The following is a 19,687-nucleotide window of genomic DNA, read 5'->3' as shown; positions in this document are numbered from 1 at the left end:
TGGTTTGCCATTATCTTAAAGAACTAAGCCTACACAACTGGGAAGTACTCAACAGAAGTTGAGTTTTATCACACAAAGGCAATATTAGGCAGTGTATCTTTTGAGGAAAAAAAAAAGGTTTATTGGATTGCATAATCCGGTAAACCAGCTTAATTAACAATTTGTTATAAGTAGTTTAACAAGTTTATGCTGATATGGCTATGCTAAGTGAAAAACGCCTCTGGGAAGTCACAAAGGAGGAGGAAGGACCAAAGAAGCACAACAGAGACATCATATGACCACATGCAAGATAATCAAAGAATAACTTAGTGAAGCAAACAAAGTAAAGAAATGGACAACTGATCATTTCTTATTTATCTGTCATTAACATTTTAAATAACTTGTTATGCTTAAGAGAATTTTGGTCAATTTGCAACTGGTACTTCTTGAAGAAATATAAATATGTTACTTGTAGAACCATTGCTTTTTTATCCGAAAAATATATTCATATTTTTAATACAGTGTTCAAAATGTATGAATATATTTCCGGAAGAGAAAATTCACTTTGATTCTTTTTCATGTTTTGTTGGCACTCTTTCTGAGAACATTTTCTGCAGTGCAACAATTTTATCATTCTCTGTTATTTGGCATGTTAATATCATTCTCAACGCAAGCCCAGCATCCTGTATTCACAAGATGTAATACAGTACTATTAATGTGAGCAGCCGCAGTCACGTACACAAGGAATTCAGCATGTTAAGTTTATTGCAGAACAGCAGGTGGAGATCATACACTGCTTCTGGGATTATCAGGAAGACTAACAAGCAGAGTTTTTAGAAATGCAGTAGCTCATAAAAAAAAGGAAACATGAAGGTCACCGGACAGATTCCTATCTAAAGATTGTGACAATGACAGCAGGCTGAAAGAGTCATTCAGCACAACACTGGGAGGCAGAAAAGACGACCTGTTAAATTAAATCTAAAGTATTTCAGTTTTTAACTATGTCTCTTTACATTTGAATGCTCACTCACTTGCAAGGAATCTGTTTTGAGCTTTTCTTTGTGCTCTTCAGATGATCGTAATACTTCTCTGTACAGCTCTGCAGCCAATGCATATTCTCCTGAATTAAAAAAGAATAACAAAAACATACACATATTGTGTTGTTTTTTAAATATACAAACCGCTGTGACTGGTTATCTCTTGTTACATACTAAAATGTTTTCGGAGAGGCTGGATATCTACTTGTCTTCAAGCACATCTTCCCTATTCATTTCCCACTCCTCCCCACTCTGGAAAAACCCAAAACAACAAACTGGTAAAAGACAGAGTATTATAGTTCACAAAGACTAAAGCAGTTTCCAAATGAAGTATCTTTGTGACTGTAAGATCTGTAGACTCCTTGACCATAAAATATATATTCACAGTTGCATAAATTCAAAAAAATCTCATGTTACACTAAAAAAACCCATCATCTACAACTCACTCCAAATTCACACTGCAAATACGTTATTCGCTCTTTCAGCGAAAACAATGAAAGTTGTGTCGTACTTCAGAGATGCAGAAATGATTAAATACATGCAGGGAACATAATTACTGATGTAAGCTGCTAACATCACAATCACTTCTCAGAAAATAATTATATAAATTAAAAAACAAATACAAAATTGAAGTTGCATATGGAAAAGCAGCAAAAAAAAATTTTTCTTTCTTTTCTCAAATGATAGAAATTTACTTAGCCAGTAATAGTCTTAAAACTTGGAGAAAAACAGGAACACGAAATCTATAAAGACAGATAACAGTAAAACAAAAATCATCTTCCTACCTATCTGGAAGTCTAACAAGCCTACTTCAACGAGATTTGCTGCTTCTAAGAGCAGCCACGGTTGCCACTTGTAAGAGCACAGTCCTGCAATATACTATTGCCATTACCAGTCACAGGCAAGAAGCCACGTGCTGAATTTGCAAGGCCTCAAGGCTGAGGTTTGTCAGGCCTCCTTTGACTTTTGCTTGACCTGCCTGCACCTTTTACTTAGCTTAGCTGTGACAGCAATGTTTCTAATTCACTAGCTGTCTATGGCTAATTTAAATTTTTTTAAAACTTTTGTTTATCTTATTGTAGTATAATCACAGTTTTATATAGATAGCAGTAACAAGCAGTTATTCTATGTAGAATGAGATATTTACAACTAAAACAAAGATGTGGCATAGAGGAATACAGGCCTAGTAACAATAGCAGAGGCCTTGAAAAGTAAAAGATATAGGATGCAGTGTAGAGGAGTACAGCCATGGGATGCTACGAGATGGTGCACAGGCTTGGCAGTGAATAAGGAAGCCACGGCTATAAACAACTCACCCACAGTCAAAGAAATGCAGACCTAGAGCTGGACAAAACTGGTTTTAGGGGCAACAAAGAGAACAAAGAAATAGTATGTAACATTCATAAAAGGCAACACGTACACTAAATTTGGTGTTAACATGGAGCTGCAGACCAACGAAGAAAGAGAAAGGTGTAAAAGTGTGCTAGCAAACATAAAGATGACCCTAATCGGCTCCTTGAGTGAGAAAGAAGAAACAAACAACACAAACATCCTATTCCTCCTGACAAAGAACTCCAGGTAGTGACAACTAGACATAGCACTGCCACCACCAGTATGAAAACATTGACCTCAACACTCAGGAGGGTAGAAGAAAGGTGAGCATTAAAGCAGGACAAGCACTAGAAACATGGAAGTATGATTATTATTGGTTTTTCGCCTGAAACAATTAGATCTGGACTAATAACAATGAGACTTCCAAGATTTCCATTACAGTAACAATAAATTCATGGCTTTTCTTATGTATAAAATGTGCTACCTCCTTGCTGATATAAAAGGCTGAGAGCAACAGTAATGCTGTGGTAAAAAACAAAGTCATAGACCAGAACTCTGCCTCAGTCCTGCTTTTGTTTCTCAATCGATACAATTTTCATCAATTTGCTTTTCAAAAAGGGCCAAATTTAATTTTTGCAACTACTGTATTTTAGAAATATTTAATCTGTACAGAAATCTTTTTAAGCACTTAACTCTACCTGAAAAATTTCCTACCCGTCCTGCAATCACAACCAAGTATTTCAAACTTACTAACTACGGACCAGAGAATCTGAACATAGGTCTTTCTGTGAGGCAAGTAACAGAACAGGCATTTTGCTTGTTCTCCTCTTTGAAGGAAGACTTTAACATGAGCTGGAAGAATTCGGGCAGCTGCAGCTTGTCAGCTTTAGAAGACTTGTCACTTGGCAAAGAAGCATTTGTTTCACACTCATGACTACGTTATTTTAAATTTATTATTATTTTGTTTAGTGGGACATTCAAGATTAATATAATTAATTGTTTCCCATTCAAGCCTTTTTTCCCCCAACTCAGACAAAATTTACATTGACAGAGCTGTAGAGCAGGCATCAGCAAACAGATTCCACAGTCATCACAGCAGTCTGCATGCCAGGGGGTATGAAGGAAGCCCAGAAAGCAGTACTGATAAAACGAAAGCAGGTTAAGTGCAATTACACAAGTATGACTTTTTTTATTCTCCCAGTACACATAGATGGTAGAATCAAGAAAGTAGATAAAACAAAAAAGTCAGAAACACTCTGAGACATCTCAAAGATGCACCAAACGACACCTATTAATTTCTTCCTTGTCTAGAATGAAGGTTGGGTTTTGTCAGAAGCCTCTCTAGTTCCCAGGATTTCACTATTGCTTTTTTCCTGAATTCAAAAAAGCCATTATTTCTACATGGTGTCATCTAAACCATAGCTAGTCTACTAAAAGGAGCAAAGAATATGCTACAGCCATCCAGTCTTACCTTTAATGATATGGATACCAGCTAAGCCATTAAGAGCACACACCAGCTGTCGGTGAGCTTCCTCACACTCTGTTCGACATTTCTTCTGCAGAGATGTCAGCAGTTCTTCCATGGTCATGGTGCTGAAACGGAGACCAAACGGCTCAAATTTGAAACAAAACCACAACACTAGAGAAGCAAAACTGTCACGTTGTGCAGCATGAAAGACTGTCAAATGCATCCAACATCCTGTGCAAACGTTTATTTAGAGATTTATTTACTTATTAAAAAAACCCTAGTTGTCATCTTTTCTTCCAGCTAGAGCTTTACCCTAACTTGAGTATGTCAAGCGGTTGACATCTTCTAAAAATAGAAAGAAATAAGAAACAAGAGGAAAATTAGATCTAGGTAGCATAATCCTTCACAGTGCAAAATATTTTGCTCCTTCTGTTACAGTGGTGAAATGGAAACAAGCGAAAATAGACCTGGTTTTGCTGGAAGCTGTTCAAATAAAAACAGCTATGAAAGACTACATTTCTCCCCTCCGCTACCAACCTAAACATGCAAAACAGATTGGGTGTCAAGGTAAAGAGGAAAATGTGTAGAACGAGAATAGTGAAGATTAGCAACTATAATTTTCTACACTGTATTTTCTACATTTGTTTGTAGTATTTGTAATTCTTGAAAGGAATTTAGTCAGAAGAGAATTAGTCTAACATAAAAATACAGGAAATAGAGAGGTAAGAGGAAGGAGCAAGAACAGAGATGAGAAAGAAGGCAGACAGAAGTATGAAGGACAGCCTGGAGTAAGGCCAAGGGACAAAGAATCCAGGCAGGAAGAAGCCTGATGTGAAGAGACAGGAGAGTAAACTGCAACAACAGTCTACAACAGCTGACCTGAGGCTGCTTCTACGACCAATTACTGCTGTGAGACCAGACACTACTCCCCTCCCTGAAGCTCTGCTCCTCAGCCTCATTAACATTCAGAATAAGCATTTGCTATTTGGTGTTTAGTGCTGTGGAGTACAGTAAGAGGTGACATAACCCCTATGCAGTCTGGGCCCAAGGAATGCTGGAAGGGTATCCTTGACCAGGCCTTTATTTTACCCTACTTGCAACACTGTTCCATTTGCAGAAACTGCTCCTTAAGTTCCCGCTACAGCATTACACTAGGGAAGGCTGTGTATCAATATATCACTATTTATAATTAACTGAATTTTGCAGAGGTATTGGCAAATACACATAGCATCTGCTGCTCACACTCTGACACTTCTACCACTACTACTTACCCTTCATTTTCAAAACCATCAGCAGATTCAAGAAAAATTATAAAAGGATGTACATATAAAGTATATAATTTGATACGTAGCCTGAGACTACCAATTAAGACAAAAAAGTTGGGTTTTTTAAATTCAGTTTAACTAGGGAAGCTTAGAAAACTCCCTTTTGAGGGCTGTATTTTTGCTCAGCAGATGTTCTTATTTACTGCCTTCACTACGCAGGTGGGAAAAAGAGAGTCATCTAGCAGAGTATACACTGCAAATTCAGCTTTCTTGTTTCAGGACAGTTTCTCTTATCCATATGCTCCAGCATCAACTTTCTTGTTTCAGTAAACTTCTCTTCTTCAAAGTTCCTAGCACTGAATTTCTTCATTATTCTCATACATATAAGCAAATCCAGGAACCAAATCTTCTCTCTGTTAACATCACTGCTGTCCACTGCTGCAGTCAAGCTTGGTTCACAAAAAAGATACGTAAATAGTTCTTGGAAACAACTTGCCTTTATATCTATGATTTTAAGAAAGATTTCATTTTCATTACTAGTTTTTCCACCACAGTTACTCTGCAAGTAACACCACAGCTGTCACTCTGCAAGCATCCTGCCAAAATGAACATAGTCCTAAGCTGTCTCCAGCATGCTCAGTTCAGTTTACAGGTTTCATTTGTACTCCACTGGCTCCTTTTAATGCCAATAATCTTGTATGGGCTGACGGGAATATTGACTTCTCCAAAGTTTGAGTCCTTGCTTCCAAACTAGCAGACTGTGAGACGGAAAGTGCTACAGCACAGTGCCAACTATTGGTCCCTGCTGAAGCAGGTGTAAAATCAGTTACAGTCGCTTAGGGACTGTAGGTGCCTTGTATGAAAAAGGTGAAGGAACAGGACACAAAAATTCACAAAAGGATAGAAAAAGACCAAATAGAATGGATGAACAAAAGCAGGAAACAGTAAAAATAACACTGGCAGTGTTAAAAGTTTAAGTTGTTCTCTACCTGTAGCTTAGAAAAGAAACAACACTGTGCTCTGAGAGCCTGGAACGGAAACAGCCTGTTCTTTCACAATCTCCCTCTAATTGACTGAAAAAGTAGCAGCTACATTTCCCTAAAAGTGCTAGCAACATGCTTTCGGTCTAACAAAGGCTGAGACCAAACTGGTATTTGCAGGGCACTGGTGAGGAAGACATCTTGAAAGCATATGAAAAAAAGAAAAATAAGCCTTTGAACAGGTTTCTAATTTGAGTCTACATTTACAGATTCTGCAACCTCACATTAATGAAATTTTCTTTGAATTAACGAATTACTCCATTCTGTTTATTCATTGCTGTCATGGATGAACATGAGTTTTGTAAGAGACGAAGAAAATCAGTGGGCTTAATTAAAACTTAAAAAGAATCCAGTTTGTTTCACACTCAATCCGTCATCTGCAACACCCTAGCATCCATCAGCAGCATAAGGTTAAAACGTTACTGCACAAACAACTGCCTCTCAGTACCATGTTCTTAAACACAAGAATTACACTAACTACCCTACCACATCCTATTCACCTTCTGTGGTCAGATAGCTTGGTTTGGCCTAGTTGCACATTTAACTAAAGCAGCTTAAAATCAGGCTTGTTTGAGAACCGTACAAGATCTTGCACTGTTAGGGACAATTAAGAGTTTTGCTTTGGATAAAGTAAGCCATTTAGGAAGCCAGAGAAATTCACCTTTTCTGTAACGGCAAGAACTCCCCCCGAACAGCTTGTGGATGACAGCAGGCCTGCCTCAGACGCAGCAAAGGGTACAGAATAGAAGTCACAGTCCTTCTATCTAGGCTACTAAGCTTAAGAGTCCAGTCCGAAATCTTCCTGAGTTTTGCTAAAGCATCCTGGCAGCACACTTCATGCTGGCGATGATAGAAGTGTCTCTCCACAGGAGAAAAGTGAAGCCAGTGTACGTTTTCTGTCTGAGGGGGAATTTGAATCTGCAATTAAAAAAGAAAGTAAGTAATTTGCAAATAAAGCTATTGATAAATGTTGTTCAGGAATTTTTAAATCCAAAATTCTTATTTACTTGGTCAATCACATCCTTCTTTGCTGATCTCCACATTATCTTGGCAATTAGACTGTAGAGAGGCCGGGGATTTTTCCTACAATAAGGTCGATACAAAAGTTGGTCCCACCAATGTTTGACCCAGTAAGGATCAACTCCAAGAAAAAGGACTAATCCATACAGATCTGCCAAGAAAAGAAAGTGTTTTAGTGTTTGTGTTTTAATACTTCACAATATGCCTCCAAAAAAAAAATTAACTTTCTTAGAAAGGTTACCAGGCATAAAACAAATGCATTCTGGCCATTATCTTTTCCATGTGTTTTCCAGTCATTTCCTCATCAAAATAGCTAATTTGAGGCAAGGGATCAGCTGGAGGAAGGTGGGAGTTCTCTCCTTTAGCTAGTTGTTGATTATCATAGAACTTGTTGGAATGTAACTATTTGTGAGACACTTTCCTAATTTCTAGTTTAGCACAACAGAGCAATGGATTTAAACTTATTCAGAGCAGAGGTGAGAAGCAGAAATTACATGATTGCATATGGTTAACTGGGTTTGCCAGGTTTTCCTAAAAAAATATTGCTCAGTATCATTACTTCACAGCCTGCTGTGCACCGTCTGTTGCCCACCATCCTAAAATGGGCTGCAATTCACAAGACTTTCACTTTTCTACTAAGGCAGACATTAACAAAACACACTTTTGTTGTTTTCTTACTAAATGAAAGAATACAGCTTGCTAATTCTGTCCAATTCAGAAACCTATCATTTTCACGGGATGAAATCTAAGGACATACTGACTTTAAGTTTGTATCTAAATCTGACTGGAAAAACACAGAAGCACGTGTTCAAATGCTGCATGTGGACAATGCAGAAATAGAAACATATAATGGTATCTTACAGATAATTCTTAAAGATCTGGTAGCTACAGTCTTTATTCTGTTAGCTTTATGCTAATTTTGGTATCCAGCTGAGAGCCGTAAGACATTCACCAAATACATCATAGACCAGGGCAAGAAAAATCCTGGGAATTGTTTCTATGCAGGAAGCATTTATTTACCCAGAGGTCCTACAGAGGCCACAGCAGCAGTGGCACAGATTCAAATTAGTCGGCAGTTTTCATCCCCTGTGTGATGGGTCTGCCTCAAAACAGCCTGAGCGCCTGGCCAACAGGTATTATGGACAATATCACATTTCAGATACATCTTAAATCAACACTATCATGCATAAGGACTTAATAAGTTAATCACAGAATCACAGAATCATAGAATGGCATAGGCTGGAGGGGACCTCAGAGATCATCTAATCCAACCTCCCTGTCATGGGCAGGGATGCCTCTCAACTAGATCAGGCTACTCAAGGCTCTGTCCAACCTGGCTTTGAACACCTCCAGGGAGGGGGCATCCACAACTTCTCTGGGCAATTTATTCCAAAGTCTTACCACCCTCGTACTGAAGAATTTCTCCCTAAGACCTAATCTAAATCTATTCTCCTTCAACTTAAACCCATTTCCCCTTGTCCTATCAGTGGACACTCTTGTAAAAAGTCCCTCCCCAGACTTCCTGTAGGTTCCCTTCAGGTATTGGAAGGCAGCTATTATGTCTCCCGGAAGTCTCCTCTTTTCAAGGCTGAACAATCCCAGCTCCCGCAACCTATCCCCGTAGCAGAGGTGCTCCAGCCCCTGGATCATCTTTGTGGCCCTCCTCTGAACACGCTCCAACAGATCTATGTCTCTCTTATGGTGGGGACACCAGAACTGGACGCAGTATTCGAGGTGGGGTCTCACAAGAGCAGAGTAGAGGGGGAGAATCACCTCTCTTGACCTGCTGACCACGCTTCTCTTGATACATCCCAGGATGTGGTTGGCCTTCTGGGCCGCATGAGCACACTGTTGGCTCATGTTGAGCTTCTTATCTATAAACACTCCCAAATCCTTCCCTTCAGGGCTACTCTCAAGCCACTCTGTGCCCAGTTTGTATTTATGCCTAGGGTTGGCCCGACCCAGGTGAAGGACGTTGCATTTTGACTTGTTGAAGCTCATGCAGTTTGCACTGGCCCAATTCTCAAGCCTATCAAGGTCCCTCTGTATGGCATCTCTTCCCTCAAGTGAGTCCACGGCACCACACAACTTGGAGTCATCGGCAAACTTACTGAGGGTGCACTCAATGCCGTCATCCATGTCGCTGACAAAGATGTTTGACATTGGCTGTATCAAAAGGAGCGTGGCCAGCAGGTCGAGGGAAGTGATTCTGCCCCTCTACGCTGCTCTCGTGAGACCCCACCTGGAATACTGTGTTCAGCTCTGGAGTCCCCAACACAAGAAGGACATGGAGCTACTGGAATAAGTCCAGAGGAGGGCCACGAAGATGATCAGAGGGCTGGAGCACCTCTGCTGTGAAGACAGGCTGAGAGAGTTGGGGATGTTCAGCCTGGAGAAGAGAAGGCTCCGGGGTGATCTTATAACAGCTTTCCAGTACCTAAAGGGGGCCTACAGGAAAGCTGGAGAGGGACTTTTTACAAGGGCGTGTAGCGATAGGACAAGGGGCAATGGATTTAAACAGAAAGAGGGCAGATTTAGGGCAGATACAAGAGATAAATTTTTCACTCAGAGTGGTGAGGCAGTGGAACAGGTTGCCCAGAGAAGTTGTGGATTCCCCATCCCTGGAAGTGTTCAAGACCAGGTTGGATGAGGCTTTGGGCAACCTGGTGTAGAGGAGGGTTTCCCTGCCCATGGCAGGGGGGTTGGAACTAGATGATCTTTGAGGTCCCTTCCAACCCTAACCATTCTATGATTCTATGTTAAACAGCACCGGACCCAGAACAGACCCCTGAGGGACACCGCTTGACACTGGTCTCCATGTAGACATCGCAGCATTGACCACAACTCTGAGTGCGACCATCCAGCCAGTTCTTTATCCACCAAGTGGTCCATCTGTCAAATCCGTGTCTCTCCATTTTAGAGACAAGCATGTCATGACAATGTCATGTAATCATGACAGTCAAATCAATCACTTCCTTCTACAGTGTTCGCTTTATTAACTATTCTCACAACTATTATGTGTATTTATAAATTTAATCCACAATTCCATAATGAATTAATCTACAATATTGACTGTTATAATAGTTTGGTAGCTGACCAACGGTTCACAAATGCATACAAATGCTTACACTGATTTAGCCACTTTCAAACTCATTGCCTCAATGAGTACCACATATTCCTAAATCCATCAAAGAACACAGGGAGATAAATAAGTTAGTCAGTTCCCTTTCTTTTTTTCCTCTTACTGTCTGAAGCCTATCTACAGAAACTGAGTACTTCACAAGAAAAGACAAGATAAATGACACCTGCTAACATACAGCTCCCTACTCCGCACATGTCAATTCATTAAGTCCTTACATAAGGACTTAAGACAGTTTCATAAAGCTTTAGTATGATTTTTAGAATTTATATTCATGGCAGTTCATGCCCACAGTAGCTCATATAGGGCTATGCAAAAAGCAAATATAGCTTTGCTTGCTGTACTTGACAGTTAGAAGGATTCTGTAGCCAGAGCAGGCTATATTTAGCTGCAACAGAGAAGGGTTAATATTTACCCACTCTGCTAAGTGGAAACTGAAGAATAGAGTTGAGTCAGTTCTTCGACATACAGCTTCTCTGCTCCCCAAAAGTATTTGTCTAACTCGGGGAGATAAAGAGATTTCAGCTCCGCAACTTTCATATTGACACGTTTATTGATGGCTTTATGACGTGCTTAAGGTTTATAGCTCACAAGTCAGAGTACCTAACGAATTCAGAGCAAAACTAGCAGACATCTGAACTGCTTCAAACCACCACCTAATTATCAGCACGAGGAAAACCCACAGATGACCCTGCTACATAAAATCTCACCTTCTAATCCTCGCTGCACAGGAGTGCCACTGACACACCAGCGATGGACTCCACTTAAACGAAGTGCCATTTCGGCAGCCTAGTAAAAGAAGACAGAACCAATGGTAGGAAAGGAAAAACAAAGACAGAGTGAAACACAGTCTGAAAACTCATGGACTTTAAGAAATCTGAACATCTTTTCAGTATGTAAGATTGGCAGGCCTATAAGTAGCATTGGTACAACGTATTATAAAAATGTGTATAAAGTTATTGAGCTGTTTTGAAGGTAACGGAAAGCTAGTGAGAGCCATACCCACTTCCAAATAATCAAACGCAATTAAAGGCTCACAGAAGGCAAACAGTCCACAAAAGAAACTGAATGTAAAAAAAAAAATTAAAAAATTATAGCCCATAAGCCATTATGTAATTAGCATTTTTGTCTTCCTATCTTGGGCAAAAAGACTAGACAAACACTAATTAAAATAATCTCCCCCTGCAGACTGTAGCCCTAGAGTTTGAAGACAGATTGCTGACTGTCTTAGCTTCTAGACCCAAAGGACATATCTATGCCCATGAACCATGTCACTGAACAGGCTAGTGTCTTGTTTGAAAATATAAACACCATCTACAACATGATGACCTAGTTCTTTAAACTGTCGTTATAGATTATGTTGAGTATTTTTTGAGCAGGATACACTTCATGGTCTGCCAAAATTCCCACTGGAGAACCATTTAATAGTAAATATCTCCAACAGAAAACTCGCTTCTAAAGAACAATCTACAAGGACAAATTACCTGAGTGCACTGAATGTTAAGAGGGGGAGACAGAAGTCTACTGAATTATTTACAACAAGCTTGTCAAAACCTTTTCAAGTTAAATAAATACATGATCGGAAATGTCATACCTTTGCAGTAGTGCATTCAACCATTTGTGCTTCATCAAGGCAGATCCTCCACCACTCCACTGCTACTAAGGGGCTTGGAATGGCCATGTACCGCTTCTGGTTCCTGAAACGGCGCCCATCTTCGCTGTTACTGTGGGGTATATCTACGTAGTTCAGTTCAGTGCGGAGGACATCATACGTGGTGATAACCACCTCCTGCTCTGCCAACATGTGAGGCTGCAAAAAGCCATGCTTCTTCACACCTTGGTACACCTATGTGGATTTGTATTCAACAGCACAACAGCAAAGAACAAAAGTAAGAGACACTTTAGTAAAAATGCTAAAATATCAGTACAGCCCAATACATGCATGCTTTTAGCAGTGTTTTCCACATAATATGAACCCATTCATAAAACCTGTATTCATATAGCAGCATGCCAGGAAATCCACATAAGTAACACAAATACTAAATGCAATACATTGATGCAAGCTTTTTATGTATGATTACTTACACCCTCATAAAAGGTTTTTTTTTTCCTTTGAAGAAAAGAGGACTTCAGTATTTTCTACAACAGTTATTTGTTACAACAGTTGTTTGCAAGATTAAGTATTCTGAAGTGTTGTATGTAGCAACGTTATGCAAGTCAGCGTTATACGTCTGGTCCTCTCCTTTACCACAGATGTATTTATTACCTTTCTCTCCAGTACCTCAAAAATTTTATGGATAATTAGGCAAAGACAGAAGTATGCAGCGAAATATTTCAAAACCAGAAATGATACTCTGGGTAATGTTTTACCTACAAAAAGGATTTCTACAGAGACTCATGAGATGGAAAGACTACCCTAGTAAGAAACAATCCCTGTGCACCAACGGAATATTATTATAAACCTTTCATATTGACATTTGTTCTAATATCAAAAGTATTTATTTTATCTCCCTTGTCATTTTAAGCATAATCCTTTCGGAAACATACAGCAGTTTAAATAAAAAAAAATAACAAGCTAAACCAAATATTTTACTATATGCTTCCCCATGGTAGCATTCTATTTCTAAATAAAAGAAATACAGCATATATTATGAGTCTCAATGTACTTACAATATCAGAACATGTTAAAATTTCAAGTGCGTGGTACGCACAATTTTCAATGTGCAGTACAGTACACAAAATATATTATTTAGGAGTGTTTTTTCATCTCCAGCATTTTTAGCTACCAAGAACAATTATTACCATAGCTATATATCAACTGCCTTTTTTTCTCCTCATACAAACTTTTTAGCTTGCTCTCAATTTACTTCAGAACCTACTTCAAAATTACAGGCATCCATTCCTTACTTTAAGAATTTTATCATCGCCTACTTCTTACCACTCATCTAGACCTGTGTATTAATCACAACATTAAAATAGATATGGCTTTCTTCTGACAGGTACAGGAATATTCCTACCTTTTTAATAAAGAATCTATATTCTAGTCTCATCTTCAAATAGCTAGCATATCTCTATTCCTCTCTCATTTTGCAAATTCATGATTTATTATATAAGAATAGGCCATCTTGGTTAGTGTTTGTCTGCAATTTTACAAGCACTTTTACCACTTAAGAAAATCATACCATCTTTCAGTCCCTCATAGTGCCACAAACTTTAATGTTCTCTTAACACAACTAACAGTTAAAAATACCAAAATTAAGGTGGCTTCATAAAAACACAGTTGATTTTCCCCCCTCTTTATCCCTTGATGATCAGTACACGATTTCACTGCTAACTATACTTTTTCTTCCAGTACTAACCATCTTCTACATTTGTGCATATGGCAACAATGTTTCTGTCAACTCAAAGAAACACTTGCAGAAAATATCAGTTCAGCCACAAAGTGTGACAACAGAGCACCTGCAACCAGGTCAACGCACATGAATGAGAGAAAGAAAGAAAGAAAAAGAGCACACTTGCTGAAGCAACTGTTAAGAAAAAAAAAATGTTGAAGACTAATCTCTTCCAAGTATTTCCGAACAGGTTTTCCAGAGGTTTATAACTTGGCCATTTTGGTTGTTTTCACAGCAACAGGAAGAGACAGCCTGCCACAAAGCAAGACCTGCTGATAAATTTTAATTCCTTGTTCTATTACATAAAACCATTAGAATTTCCCAAGGGTTGTAAGCAGTTAGAAGAATAAAAAACACTCTTTATATGCAATGGAAAACATCTCTGAAACATCAGTACTATTTTCTTTTTGATTTCACAGAAAAAAAAAAAAAAACAACTCACGAACAAATTTTCATTTTGAAGGAGCACTGAAAGCCAGTCGGGATGACTTACCGTTGGCAGTTAAAAGGAAAAGAAAACAGCGTCTTAGGATGGAAGGTGCCACACAGCATAAGGTACTGACATTCAGTATTTAAGCTATTTCACTGTTACCGTGTAAATCTATTTCCGAGTTTTCAAAGCTGGTATAAAACTTGGACTAGGTCCTATGAGAACTGCGCAAGTTTTACACATTTGTTAGTTGCTGCACTAAATAAAGCTAATTAGACTCTCACACAAATGGCTTACTAGAGGCCTAGAATTCATTTATACAGTGGGCACCTATGCAGGATAGCCAAAGCTATCAGGTATCTCTGAACGTAAAGTTTCCTCTCTTTATCAACCTACTACTACTATTTTCTTCAAAATGTGAGGGATCTACTGTTCTCAAAGCATTTTATCATTACAAGGTTCTTGCCTGATAAAACTAGGAAGGACAGAACGTGACTACATCATTAATAAAAGACAATGGCTAACCTTGAATACTGTGATAACTACATTAAAAAAAATCCTGTATAGCCATAGTTACTATATGTATAATTAAGTTGATTTTAGTGATAGAACTAATAGAAATCAAGTAAAAGGACAATACACGGTCTCTAGATAAGCAACAATCTAATAAATATGGCAGATGTTACAGAGACAACGCCCAAGTTGTAATGGTGTTATTTTCAGTAAACACCAAGGTCCAAGACTCCTTTTGTAAAGCCTGAGAACCAGAAATTCAAAAGTACAATCTTTACCTACTGAAGCATTTGTTTTTATCTAAAACAACATGAGAAGCAACTGACAGGGACCTGCTTGGGTACAAACGTACAGTGAGACTTGACACTGCCAAAACACATACAGTTAAGTCTTTCTAAGTTCTTGGTAATCTTTCAGGAAAAAAAAAACCACAAACAGCCTTCCCTCTCAGAAATCCCGTTTTCGCATCTGTTCAAAATTTGCTTCCATTTGATAAAGATATCTAGTCCACTGTATCGTCTCTCATTGACCATCTAATAAGGAAAAAAGCAAAGAACTAAACACAAATAGTCTCTGGGACACAAACGCACTGTGTGGTGCCAAAGCATAGATCTAACAGCTAGAAATGTAGAGTTCTGAAACAGAGGACAAAGAAACCAAAGAACTTTCTGTGATACAGAGTGTCAGAAAGGAAGCCCCGAGTCTTGATAAAACAACTCTCCAGCAAATGAAGCTATATAATCTTACCAGAACTCGAAGAGAAGATGATCTTACATGCCTGTTGATCTCATCTACCCACTGATGACAAATAGAACTGGGAGAAATTATCAGAGTTGCTCCTGTGGAAACTGGTTTCATTGCCACAAGACAATGGGGACAGTAGAAGGGCTTGATCTTCAGGTTTTCCTCTTTGTAGTTTACACATTCTGCATGCTGCCATAAGTAACACTTCAGGCACTGCACACGAGCTTTATAGTCGGCCAATCCGAGCTCACCACAGATGCATTCAAAACGATACTCGGAGGTATTAAATGGAAACACAGAACTGGTATGTTGCACGCTACTCCCAGCATGTTCTTGGGAATGTGAGGACTGGTTCTTTGGAACTTCCTGCTGAACATCAGCTGTAGTTTTAGAATCATCACAATTGGGATGACTGCTCATGTCACTAGAGACAAGGAGGCTGCCACGCAAATCAGGAGAATTTGTGACCACAGCTTCCTGTTGAACATCATTCTCTTTTAGGGAGTTCTCATCATCTGCTTCAGATTTCCTCTTATTTTTGCTAGTTGTACAATAATCATGTTCTTCCATGGTGATAGCCACCCGTAAAGGGGTTTTAAGAACATTTTCAGGAGTGACATCACTATTTCTCAGTTCTTTGGTTTGAGTTTTAGCATCAATCAACTGCTTCTTCTGAATGCCTTCTGAAGTCTTTGCTACCTATAAAGTAAAATTAACCAAGAATGTCAAACTTTCTCCTAACCTTTTTTTTTTTTGGAAAGTATAAACACATCAAGACATAGATATTAAGATTTAATATCAATTTCCCACTTGAGGATTTGGTTAATTTTTACCAATGTTTAAAAGAGAACATCACAGTAAAAACAACACATCTGCCGGCCCCACAGCACTGTTTTAAAAGATTTATGACAGATGTAGTTAACATTTTAGCCCCAAATTTGATCTACTTACGATTTCTGCTTCTTTGTTCATGAATGTCAAAGAAAATTCTGCATTTTTCTTCATTTTTATCAATAAGCCAGTGTCACTGAACTAGCGCACACAGACAACACAGCCAAGAGTAGCATGCAGTTGGTAGAAATAAGATCTGCCTTCGCACAATTCTTTGAAGTAACTATAGCAGCATGTTTTACCTGCTCTTTCGTTCTTTCTCGCTTCTTCTGTTCCTTGTAGTTCTTTCCCAGCTTGAAAGACCCAGCCAGACCATGTCCTTTGACTTGCTCTACTACTTGTTCTGCGATTAGTTTTTCTAGAGTTCTTTTGAGAAGCCGTCTGTTTCTCTGTATGTCATATCTATATATAGCACTGATGTACTTAAATATTGCAATAATGGATGCTCCTTTCTTCACATTCATTTCCTTTACAGCTGCTAATATCATCACTCGTAAGCCTTAACACAGAATCAAAGCAAAAAACCACAAACTTATAGCTCAGATAAAATGAAAGTTACCTCACAGAATGCATACTAGGGGAACTCTAAACACTGTGTTCGACTAAAAAACGCAAAAAAAAAAGACAGACAGGCAGCATTTTGACAATGCTTTACTTAAAGTAGCCCTACAAATTGCTATTTTTCAATGATGCTAAGACAATATTGAGTGGCAACACAAATAAGTCACTCAATTTTCTTACTGAAGCTTAGAAAAAGACAGTATATTTCAGCTAAATGCATTAGTTACATGGAGCTCTGTAGCACAGAGGTCTGAGTTGGTAACTTTAAGTGCGGATCACTTGTCTGTAGCATGCAATCCTACACCACGGTGCTCAGCAAAAGAATCATTTCATTCCGCAGAAGTGAAGAGTAGCCTTTAACTCGTAGTCAGTGGCCAATATAAGACTTGTGCCAAAAGCAAAATGTATTTAAACAAATCATCAGAAATACTTACTGGGATATTGTATTTTTTCCTTCAATTTAAGCTCCATTTCCTTTGTTTTTTTCTTTTTATTTTCTTCTAAAGGTTGAGGTGGAACAAAGAAGTTCACAAGCTTACCCTAACACAGACAATATTAAATAGTTATTAGCTCATGTCTCTTCACAGTAATTCTGAACTTCATTAATCTTTTTGCATTTGAAAATAAGCACAAGCTGCTATAGATGTGTGCTCTGATCTCACTAATTTGCTTATATAGCTCATTTTTAGTGTACAGTGAGATACTCCATTCAGTTCAGTTTCTCAGCAAACAGTGTTCAGCACCCTACAATGAGAACAAAAAGAGCAGCCCTGCAAGCTACTTGGGTCCTCCACTACTTCAGGATTAAGTTGCAGTAATGTGTAACTTAGATTTATAACTTTTATAACTTTTTAGGGGAAGTGATTCTGCCCCTCTACTCAGCTCTCGTGAGATCCCACCCGGAATACTGTGTTCAGCTCTGGAGTCCCCAACACAAGAAGGACATGGAGCTACTGGAACGAGTCCAGAGGAGGGCTGGAGCACCTCTGCTACGAAGACAGGCTGAGAGAGTTGGGGATGTTCAGCCTGGAGAAGAGAAGGCTCCGGGGTGATCTTATAGCAGCTTTCCAGTACCTAAAGAGGGCCTACAGGAAAGCTGGAGAGGGACTTTTTACAAGGGCGTGTAGTGATAGGACAAGGGGCAATGGTTTTAAACTGAAAGAGGGCAGATTTAGGTTAGATATAAGAAAGAAATTCTTTACATTGAGGGTGGTGAGGTACTGGAACAGGTTGCCCAGAGAAGTTGTGGATGCCCCATCCCTGGAGGTGTTCAAGGCCAGGTTGGATGAGGCTTTGGGCAACCTGGTTTAGTGGAGGATCCCTGCCCATGGCAGGGGGCTTGGAACTAGATGATTTTTGAGGTCCCTTCCAACCCTAACCATTCTATGATTCTATAGCTGTGAGATAGGTTACTGACAGGGGGAGGAAAAAAAATATATTTAATATATAGCTAGAAACACAAAAGGAGGTAAACAATACAGATTGAAAAGCCCTAGTTAGTTGTATAACAAGCTTCTCCTTTTAGGGATTGCCCACGAAAAATTTATTCTATTATTAGCAATTCAGGAATAGTGATTTACTTCAAGGCAATGTATACTCAAGAACCAGGATATAAAAAAAGAATCCCAAAGCTGGAACAAATGCAGTGCCCTTGGTTCTATCATTAACTGTTTTATAGCTGTGTTCATTGACACTTCACTAAGCCCTGTTCAACTAGTTGCTTTGCACAGTTCTTAAACAGTAACTGCAATGAAACTCCAGACACCGTTTGAGACCTACAGTGAGCTGAAACACTTGGAGTAACTCTGACATTGGCTTACACAAGCCAGAAGTCATCCAGAAAGTCTCTGTTGGAATAAAGCACTTTTGTTTTGTTTTGTTTTTCAGGACATCATACAAAGACATTTTATATTTGAAAACAAGAAAACATAGATGACAAGAGGCCTTCTGGGTGAGTGGGATAGTGCCTTTTAACCACAGGCAACATCATGTAATTCTGTTGATAAAGATCTCAAAATATTAGCTAGGATGTCCATCCCAACTACTCATATCATGAAAGTTTCCTAACTCCAGCTCTCCAAAAGCTACGGTTTCTAGCTATTGTTGCCAGCTGACATCCAGATTTTAGTGCTTATACTCCCCTCAGTGCTGACCCTCTGATACATTTAAGAACCTTTTACTTTTTGAGAATTGGGCCTTTTTAACTGATAAAATTACAAGCAGGCAGGAGATTGTTATGAACAGATATACAACGAAATCAGCTGCCATGAATGCAAAAGGATGGAAGCCATGGAAGCGGTAAGAGTTTACTTAGGATAAAGGTTCTCTCCCTTCAGAGAGAATTTTTCTGTTTAGTGAATGTGCTAAGTTTTCACAGGATGCATGATGAAGAAAGTGAAAAAATGGAAAAAGTGTTGCTAAGTAAGCCCATTTAATATATGAAATAGAGAGGAAGCAGAAATCTTTATTCACTGAGTTTAAATCATCCCTGTTTTAGCACAGAACATATGTCTAATGGATGCTTGATACTCATCAATACAACGAAGTGAAGGGGAGAATTGTTTCCAACACAGCAGACAGAATTACATATTTATACACTCCTGGAGTGCTTGTAAACTACCAACAGTCTATCAACAGCACAGTTGCCTGCTAACACCCTTCAACAATGGCAAACGATATCTCAATTGCTTCTCACGCAAACCATTCCACCATTTATGCCAAGTACCACACACTACAAAGAAAAAAATTTCACTGTACTTTAATTCAGCTTTAAATCTGGACTCCTGTAAAACAACAAGCAATAAACTCAGAGAAGCTCGTTTCCATTAATTCTGAAAAGTATTTTCTTCTTAATAAATCTTACTCTTGTTTTCTTA

General features: G+C 38.8%; 1 protein-coding gene across 1 annotated transcript in view; it reads right to left on the bottom strand.

Annotated features, from left to right (window-relative positions):
* Positions 1–19,687, bottom strand: part of SHPRH (SNF2 histone linker PHD RING helicase) — a 60,236-nt gene that overhangs the window by 29,474 nt on the left and 11,075 nt on the right. The window contains exons 7-15 of the mRNA XM_086631511.1: positions 17,246–17,351; positions 16,493–16,749; positions 15,363–16,058; positions 11,875–12,126; positions 10,991–11,069; positions 7,129–7,292; positions 6,783–7,039; positions 3,820–3,941; positions 1,011–1,099 (exon numbers count right to left, since the gene is read on the bottom strand). Of these exons, the coding sequence (XP_086487637.1) occupies positions 1,011–1,099; positions 3,820–3,941; positions 6,783–7,039; positions 7,129–7,292; positions 10,991–11,069; positions 11,875–12,126; positions 15,363–16,058; positions 16,493–16,749; positions 17,246–17,351 (2,022 nt within the window). The remainder of the gene's footprint in view (positions 1–1,010; positions 1,100–3,819; positions 3,942–6,782; positions 7,040–7,128; positions 7,293–10,990; positions 11,070–11,874; positions 12,127–15,362; positions 16,059–16,492; positions 16,750–17,245; positions 17,352–19,687) is intronic.

This window comes from Tauraco erythrolophus, chromosome 2, assembly GCF_009769465.1.
Source record: "Tauraco erythrolophus isolate bTauEry1 chromosome 2, bTauEry1.pri, whole genome shotgun sequence".
Classification (NCBI taxonomy): Eukaryota; Metazoa; Chordata; class Aves; order Musophagiformes; family Musophagidae; genus Tauraco; species Tauraco erythrolophus.
The sequence above is the reverse complement of the archived record's forward strand: the minus strand, read 5'-3'. Positions and strand labels throughout refer to the sequence as shown.